The 8,400-nt window shown below is 42.5% G+C and overlaps 1 protein-coding gene across 1 annotated transcript; it reads right to left on the reverse strand.

The window, feature by feature from the left end:
- Positions 1 to 181: 181 nt before the first annotated feature.
- On the reverse strand, positions 182 to 8,065 carry fam83b (family with sequence similarity 83 member B). The gene is made up of 5 exons (XM_084021713.1): positions 7,913 to 8,065; positions 6,042 to 6,506; positions 4,898 to 5,062; positions 3,590 to 3,714; positions 182 to 3,204 (listed from the first exon to the last, which is right to left on the reverse strand). The coding sequence occupies exons 2-5, from the start codon at positions 6,489 to 6,491 to the stop codon at positions 1,191 to 1,193; spliced, it is 2,754 nt and encodes a 917-aa protein (XP_083877839.1). The 5' UTR covers positions 6,492 to 6,506; positions 7,913 to 8,065; the 3' UTR covers positions 182 to 1,190.
- Between the last annotated feature and the right edge of the window lie 335 nt (positions 8,066 to 8,400).

The raw sequence follows: 8,400 nt of genomic DNA on the forward strand, positions 1-8,400 counted from the left end.
CTACTTTGCGCCCCCAAAGACAGCAAGAAACAGCAAGAATTCATCATTCATAATTTTCATCACCATTTTATCAGCATCACCAAGAGAATAAAAACTAAAGGATGATCTCCTGTGCCTGAAAACACCCACCGCAACAGGATTATCACTGAGAACCTGGAGAAGCAGCATGGGACCGACTGGCAAGCAACATTAACATTAAACTTTAAAACAACACTGTAATACTGACTACCTAACTGTAATGCATGAATATTTATGAATGAAATAGATTAATTCTACGTCTTAGAATTTACACCGGGGGCCACGTTGCTCTGTGCTTAGAATAAATCCGTCACCTTGAGTATAGAATGAAAAAATATGAAATGCTTGAATCATCCCTGAGCAGCACAGTATGTACTGTATTTTCCATTATTGTGCACGTCGAGTTGTGCCTTATGTGGAGAAACCATATGTAAATATCAACTCACAAAACAATTATTATTTGTTCTACACCTTTTTTGAAATGTTATGTTTAAATATGCCCTTGTGGCATTAACTTATGCAAACTTTTGGAGAATATAGTAGAAATCTATAGAAGCAAATAAGCAGAAGTAGTTCTAGTAAAATAAACGCATGTGTTTATTTTGGATGTTTTGTTTCCACATAGACATAATGGAAGCATTATAGCCACAAAACACACAATGATTAGTCCGTGACTAATGCCTGTTCCCAGTCTATAACAAACCCTGGAGAGATGCCATCTTTGCAGAGGAAAGCTGCTTTCCTGTTGGCTCCATTTTACAAATGTATTGCACCACTCATAACATTCATGGTTGGCTTGTGTGTTGCAACACCTTCAGAATAATTCTCTGAATGTACAGAAGTAACAGCTCTTTGGTATGTGCACGCACACAGTTGCAGCAAAAATTCGTTCCATGTCCGACGTTTTGACACAACAACTTGTTGTTTGAATTTATTGCTTCAGGTTGGCTCCAGACAGACTTGTTGTGCAAAGATGTTGTGCAATTGTCTGCATTCTTATAAAACATATTTTCCTTGGTAATTGCCATTGCATCTGTACACATAACTTAAGCAGACGTCAAAATGTAAACAGCGTTGCTGGAGACAAAAGTAGACAGAGAAATATAGACATACCAGCAGAATATAAACATGGTCCAAACGTCCATTGGCAATAAGTGACGTGTGTAGACTCACTACTTGTTCTTATGTATGAAATTTCCAACTCTGTGAAAGAACTTCTCCAGCTTATTTTCATGGTGCCCTCGAGCAGCCCGGGTGAGGTTGTGTTCAATGGACGCCTCGCCTTTCAGGAGGCCTTTGGTTTTCTCCTGAGTGTGTGTGAGAGGCTTTCCGAAGCCGTGTGCAGAGCGCAAAGAATTTTTCTTTTCCAACGAGTGAAAAGGCTCAAATCTGCTGTATAGGCGCGTCTCTGTGCTTCTATCTTTGCTCCAGCTTACTGAGTCATGGCTGGGCCTTGCACTTTTGTCAAAAATAGCAGGTTTCTTTTGCGTGCTTGGTTTTGGTGGAGACGGACGTTGCTGCTCCTCAGTTCTGAATCGAGGTTTTGATGAGTTTGCACCGTCGCCCTCTATCTGCCTACTCTGGTGCTCCGAGGAGGACCTGACGGAGCTGGTTGTGCTTTGGGGTTTTCCTCCTCCGTGTGATAACCTCTCCTCATCCTCGGCTGTTATGGTGTCTGTGCTGCCACCAGACGACACACTCCGTGTTCCCATGGTTCCTACTGAACCCATCTTTTTCTCTGGTATGTTCAGTAATGATTTAATTTTGTTGGTACTCTTCTTTAGAAAATGCTGTTGGCTCGAGCTGTTGGAGTTAGCTTTTAAATCCTGTCCATTGACATCCAGGGCTGCTTCGGACAGAGTCCTGAATGGCGGCTCCTGCCAGGGAGTACCGGGGCCCTTTTGGCCTGAGAGCCTCTTGACATCGTAATGAGAAGCGGACCTTTGATCTTCCTTTAGATGTGACCCGTATCCTCCACTCTGTGCATTAATCCCTGCTGTGCTTCTGTTCATCTGCATCTTTGCAAAAGCTCCATACCTTTGATCTGAGGATTCATTCGCATACTCTGTGTTTGATCGTGGATCTGCCACGCTATGCCTTTTGTTCCAACTGTCCGTCATGATGTCTGGGTTTGGGGTCCCGTGTCCCCCTTTAGCTCTGCCTAAGCTAGCGTATACAGATTGGTAAGCGCTTCTACCTTGACCGTAGCTTGGGTTATTCCGATTGTCATCTGGAATCTGCAATCTCTGCCTGTTTAACGGAAACTCATCATTACTTAATCTATTTTCACCTGACGCTGTTGGGTTCCACTGCATGGATGAGTAGTGCAAAGCAGAGTTCGGTGCTGCTGAGGAGTTGTGTCTGTTTGGCTCCATTTGCTCCGGTATGTTCGACCTCAAAACAAGGGAAGACCTCATCCTTGCCTGCATGAAGGCGTTGGCTTTGTCCTGTGGTTCGAACTGATCTAAATAGTCAGAAGAGTCTCCAAATGGGACGTCGGGCTTGTTGAGGTAAGACTCGATCCTCAATGTGCGCATGAAGGACTTGGACGTGTTCTCTAGTGTTGGCATGTTCTGCTGCATGGACAGAATCTGTTTGTCGCTGCCATTGTACGACTGACGAATGTTTTGACCTCGGTGGATCTGGGGCATCTGTAAATAATTGTCCATGGGGTTATGTCTCGTCCCGTTTCCTGTTTCTCTGGAGATGTTCCAGTTGCTCGCTCTGGGCGCCCTGATGTTCTGTGGCATCTGTCCATCTTGTCTCTCCCCGGCGTAGCTGTGCCTTTTCAAGAAGTTAATCATCTCTGCAGACTGAAATTGGGGCATCTGATTCTGAACACACCCATTCTGAATAAAGGATCCAAACTCGTTAGGCTCCTCTTCAAAGAGCCTCTCCTCAAGGTTTCTCACACCCAGTTTCCTGTCGCAGGTCTTCCGATAGACCGTGTCCAACGTATGCCTCAACTGGTCCCTCCGATCCAGTTTTTGGGCAGAGTGAGAATTTGGCAACACCTGTGGTCCATGTGGCCCGTTGCGTTGGAACAAACCCTCCGGGGGGCAGAGTTCGGCAGGCACAGTAGACCGGGCGTAGAGTGTTCGAAACTCCTCGTCGTACAACTTCACCAGGTGGCCTGTGATGACCTGCACCATGCTCAGATGTATCTTCTCATACGACCATGTGTAGCTGCAAACAAACACAAATGCATGATTATTTTATTATTTTAATGTGGAGAAAAGAGAATGCTGTGTCTTTAAAAAAAAATGTATGTCTTTGGGTTAAATGAATTTGGTTATCCAGATCAATACAAATAAAAGAAGTGGAGCCAAAACACTATCGACACAAAGCAAATAAAATATATATTTCTAAAACTCACTGAGGAAGATTCTTTGTGAAGGGCTGTTTCGTGTTGCCTCAATTTCTAGAAAGCTTAGTCAACTTCTTCAAAAGGCATCAATAAGAAATGATAAGAGAAATTGTGCGTAGTACATCAGTAAATGTAATGCTTTGCTGTATGAGTGTACGTTTAGTCAATGCCTCAGTTGTCTCAAGCAGTGCAGTTTGCATTTACCCGTATGAGCCGTAAATCGCTGTCAGGCAGTCGACTAAAAGAAACTTCTGCTCCATCGCCCCATGAAATTTACCTCCTGATCGACAGAGGTAATCTTGACCTTTCACAGTGCGCACCCTCATGTTCTGTGGTCAGAGTAGAGAAAGCAAAATGTCAGGAGAGATTTGTCAGTTAAATCGTACAGCTGAAGGTAATAAGTATGTCAATTATCAAATGCCAATCTGAGAAAAAATGGATGTTCTGTGCAGATGTATCCAAAGATTTGAAATATGTTGCATTTGTTGAGTCCCACATGCCGTATTTATACTTCTGCAGGAAAGCATTTCCCGTCTCGCTTTGGCAAGAGTTTAATTGGCAGATGATTCATCCAATCACCTGCCAATTTCTTTTCTTTTTTTTTTTTAAGGTGCCTGAAATGTTCCAAACAATCACGGCTTCTTTTGAATTTTGTGTAACAAACCTGTCTGGCAGGTCAAGTTGGTGTTGCACCAAACTTATACTAAATCACACCCATCAATTAATCAAAGACCACCTTGTATTTGAAAACCGTGAGGCCAAATACAAAAGAAACAATGTTGATGTTGTGTATGCCTAACTGCACAGCCGCAGAAGTATAGATCGAACAGGTGATATTCACTTAATGGCAACTCAACGGGCGTGTTTGAATCTTTTTTGCCTACAGAAATAATTGTGACTTCACCCAAAAAAAACCCAGGAGAAATTAGGTTTGAAATGAAACCTAAAAAAGACTCCCATCAAAAACACATTTATGAATGTAAATGTATTATCTTAGTCAAAGATACAAGTGTATAAAAAATAACACTTTACATCCCTGCAACATTACCTTTTCTCACTTTCAAACATTTTGGTACATTGTCTTATCTGTTTTCTTGCTGAGAGTGAGATCATTGAATTTAAAGCTACAGCTTAGCTTCACTTAGCATGGAAGGACATGAAGGACTGGAAATGACAGAACAGCTTACATTGGCTCTAACCAAAGATTGGAAAAAATGACTTCCATCACTTATTGACACATTATATCTTGTCTGTTTAATCCTCACAAAGCTGAATGACAATGACAAGTCGTGATTTTACAAGCTGTCTTGTCTAACTCTCAGCAAGGAAGTGAATACATTATTCTTAGAAGTCATACTACTGTTTATTAAGACCCTCATGACATTTCCAAATGTCAGCTTCTTATAACGCAACAGGAATGTTTCATAACATTTCAAAGTGTAACCGTAAATGAATCAATTAAGGGGGTTAAAACTGAGAAAACCAAATGGATGTTTGAAATCATATCCTGACTCTGAGTTGTTGGATTTTGACGTCTTGATTTTCAGCCATTGCGAGGAAACTTTTCAAATGGACGTCATCCAAAAGCACGTAGACAGGGACTCCTCGTATCGAGGCGTCGACGGCCTCTTTGAAAATATCGACATCAGTGAACGTGTCCATGGAAATGGCAATGACCTGCAACAACAAAGTGAATAAATCATGATGAGTTAATCATGCAAGAGAGCAGAGCGCTTTTAACCAGTTTCCAATTGTGACACCTGTAAAGGACCTATTTAGGATTACGCACAGTCGTCATTTACAAACTGGAATAATTCATGTGAGTCTGAGAGCTAGAAAGAGACGACTCCTGGAGCATTTCTGTTGGCATTCAAGGACCAGATTAAAGGCTTTTCTCCTCCATTTCACTTTGAATGAGCTACGATGAAAGTTCATCAAGGTATACGTGCAGTTTGGAATAACCTGAATGTTACAAAGCAGCGACATCATCCCGGGTTCCATTCAGTGTAATGAGCTCTTCAATTAAAATCAGTCCGACTACATTGTGTGCTGTTGGGACTCGTAACTTCCTTGTTTAATTTCCTGTGTAGGAGGTTTCTGTCCCTCAAGGTGAAATGTGAGAAAAAGTGAGTCATTCTTAATCATGCATGGGCCATTCACCCCCACATTTAAATGAATATTATTCAACCCCTTAAAAAAAGACGAACATTCATGTGTCCCATGACGCATTTGTCATTTCATATGGATTACTTTACACTGCACCGGTTGTGTAATTAGGAGAGAACAGAGAAAAATCTCGAGCTGATTTCGCCAGACCTCCTTTGACTGTTTCTGCTGTAGAAGGTGGTTTAATTAAAAGCAGCAGTGCAGCAGTAACAAGGTTGCATGGATACCTGCACGGAGAATACTAATTCTTACTTACTTTTGGTTACAAAACTAGTTTGTGATTCATCAGCACACAATTTGAGAACTTGCTGAGGCGTTAGCTGCATAATGGACATGACTCTGCAATGTAGTGCTTGTACTGTATACGGTTCCCACACTTTCTCCTCCTGATGGTACGTTGCAAAACCAGATTTGGACAACAACAACAACAGCAGCCTAACCCTCCTTATGACTGGGAATTGAAAGCATTGTTGCAGGTAGTTTAGATCACCTGTCTTGCATCCTGAATATGCTTCCGAACCACCTCTTTGATGGTGGGGTTGTTCTGCCTGGGTGGATGAAAGAGCAGATCTATATTTGTCTGCAGGTTCCCGTGCATGACCTCCGGCCACCCCAACGCCAAGTCTGGCGCGTCCACGTCCGAGTGGAGCGGCCAGTACGTCCCGGAGGACGACTGGGTGTCCGCTGGTCCGTTGCTTTCCTCTGCGTGGATTTGAGGTGGGAGGTGTACTACATGCTCAGTGATGAAGAGAAGCTCCTCCTCAGAGAGGAAGCTCCCGATGCGTTCCCCCTTGAGGAACTCCTGGTAGCGCTCTCTACCGCCGCTGGCCAGCAAATCGATCGCCAGGCGATATGACTCCTTATAGTGCGGCTGGATGTAATCCTCTGATTTCAACTCTCCCCTCAGTGACGAGAGCTGGGAAGACACTGGAGACTCCATCGCTCGTTTCAGCACCTGCCGTAATGGAAATCAATGTTGTCATGGATCAGAGGCTAAACATCATGATGGGGGAAATGCTGAGAGGCTCTTGTTAAATGTAATAATATCAAAACCCCAGTGAAAAGCACTTACAGCTGCAATTATTAAGTACAACCTGTTGTTCATTCTATGGAATACTTAGAACTAGATAATGAACAGTTACCTGAAAAACTGAAAGGATAAATACTGTTAATGGACCAGTTAATTGGATCCTTGTGTACCTTTTGTAAATGCGACAGTGTTTGTTTACATTGGGACCGTGTGTACTACAGAAGTGAAGTGGCCTATCATTTCCAAACACACTCATTATCACCATCTAGAAGACATAATTTACAATATTATGCAACACACGACATGTCTTCCATGACTTCTATGGATTAGGAACAGAAATTGAACTCGCTTGCAACAAGCCGCGTCATGAAAACTGACTCATCGTTATCAGACGCTGAACCTGTTCACAGTCTGGATTAAAGGATGAGGAGACAGTGACTGCCTGAGGGAGAACATGCTATTGCTGCACCTGTAGTGTTTGCCACCTAAAAGTTAAGGTGGAGTAGAAATGAAACCACTTAAAATAGACGTCATCTTTCTCCCACGTTCTGATGAGGTTGTGGACTTTCAGACATAAACTGGACTACGAAGCTATAAAACATAGACGTATTGAAAACCTTCATGACCATCTTTTAAATCACGTCTTGACAAAAAGGGAAATATGCAGCTTGTATTTGTACATTTTAATTGAGAGATGAATTCAAAGTCTGGTAAGCAATGCTTATATTCAGCATTATGAATCAAAGCTTACTGGATGAAAGCAATCATATCTTAACAGGCGAGTAGAAACGGCTGGGATTTTAAAGATTTAGGCATTCCACTTTAACAGAGTTGGTGTTTTCAGTCATGTCTGATACATGTGAGTGTCAAGAAAGAGAAACAAGTGGTTTTAAAGCAGCTGAACAGCTGAGACCCTGACATGGGAAAGTTTGTGCTGAACTTACTTCCAGGTGAGCTTCCCTATCAAGAGTACAGCCATCCTTTGACCTTTTCATGTACAGGCTCTTTTATGGAACCTGCTACTGTGCTTTAAAATCATATTTTTACATTCTCAACTTTTAAGATTATTTTACGTCACTGCTGTGCCTTATATAAATAGACATGCCAAACTGTAAAAGCAACGCTGAGCAGCTGTTGTTGAGGCATATTTAATCACAGCCCACACTGCACATCACAACCTTGTACAAACAGCATATGTATACACGCATTTTTATCACAAACCTCCCGCTGTTCAGAGAATTCATTTGGAAAACTGAGGCGCTTGGTATTCTGCCGCTTCTTGCCGAAACCCTCGTCCCAACCACGTTAGCATATGCTCCACAGCAACTTACATTTAGATTGTGAACTCTGTGAGAATCCTCTTGACTGCTCCCAGGAAATCCCTCTGAGATTTATGTACGTTCACCTTATGCTGTATATTGGAAGAAACCAGCAGCTGGAAGAACACAAAGACGAGGAGGCGTCTCAACATGATAAGCAGTCTGCAGATGGAGGGTGTGGATTCCAGTTTTGACATGCAAACGGCCTTGTTCGAAACCCGCTCACAGGCAGCCATAAACCTGTTTGAGGCATTTAGCCACTCCCCTCCTCCTCCTCTCACGGACAAAGTGCACAGTGACGAAAATCAAGATAATGAGGGACATAAAGACGCTTTGACGAACGCTCATAGGGAGAACTTCTTTGAAGGGGTTCTGTCCGGGGCTGTGAATGTGCACAATATGGCAGGAATGTATTTCATCATTCACTTGCTTTGTGTTTCTTCAACTTTTTATGAGTTTTATGAAACAATTTAAAACAAAAGAACTCACAGAAGATGCCC

The sequence above is a fragment of the Eutrigla gurnardus genome (genome assembly GCF_963514095.1).
Source record: "Eutrigla gurnardus genome assembly, chromosome: 11".
NCBI lineage: Eukaryota > Metazoa > Chordata > Actinopteri > Perciformes > Triglidae > Eutrigla > Eutrigla gurnardus.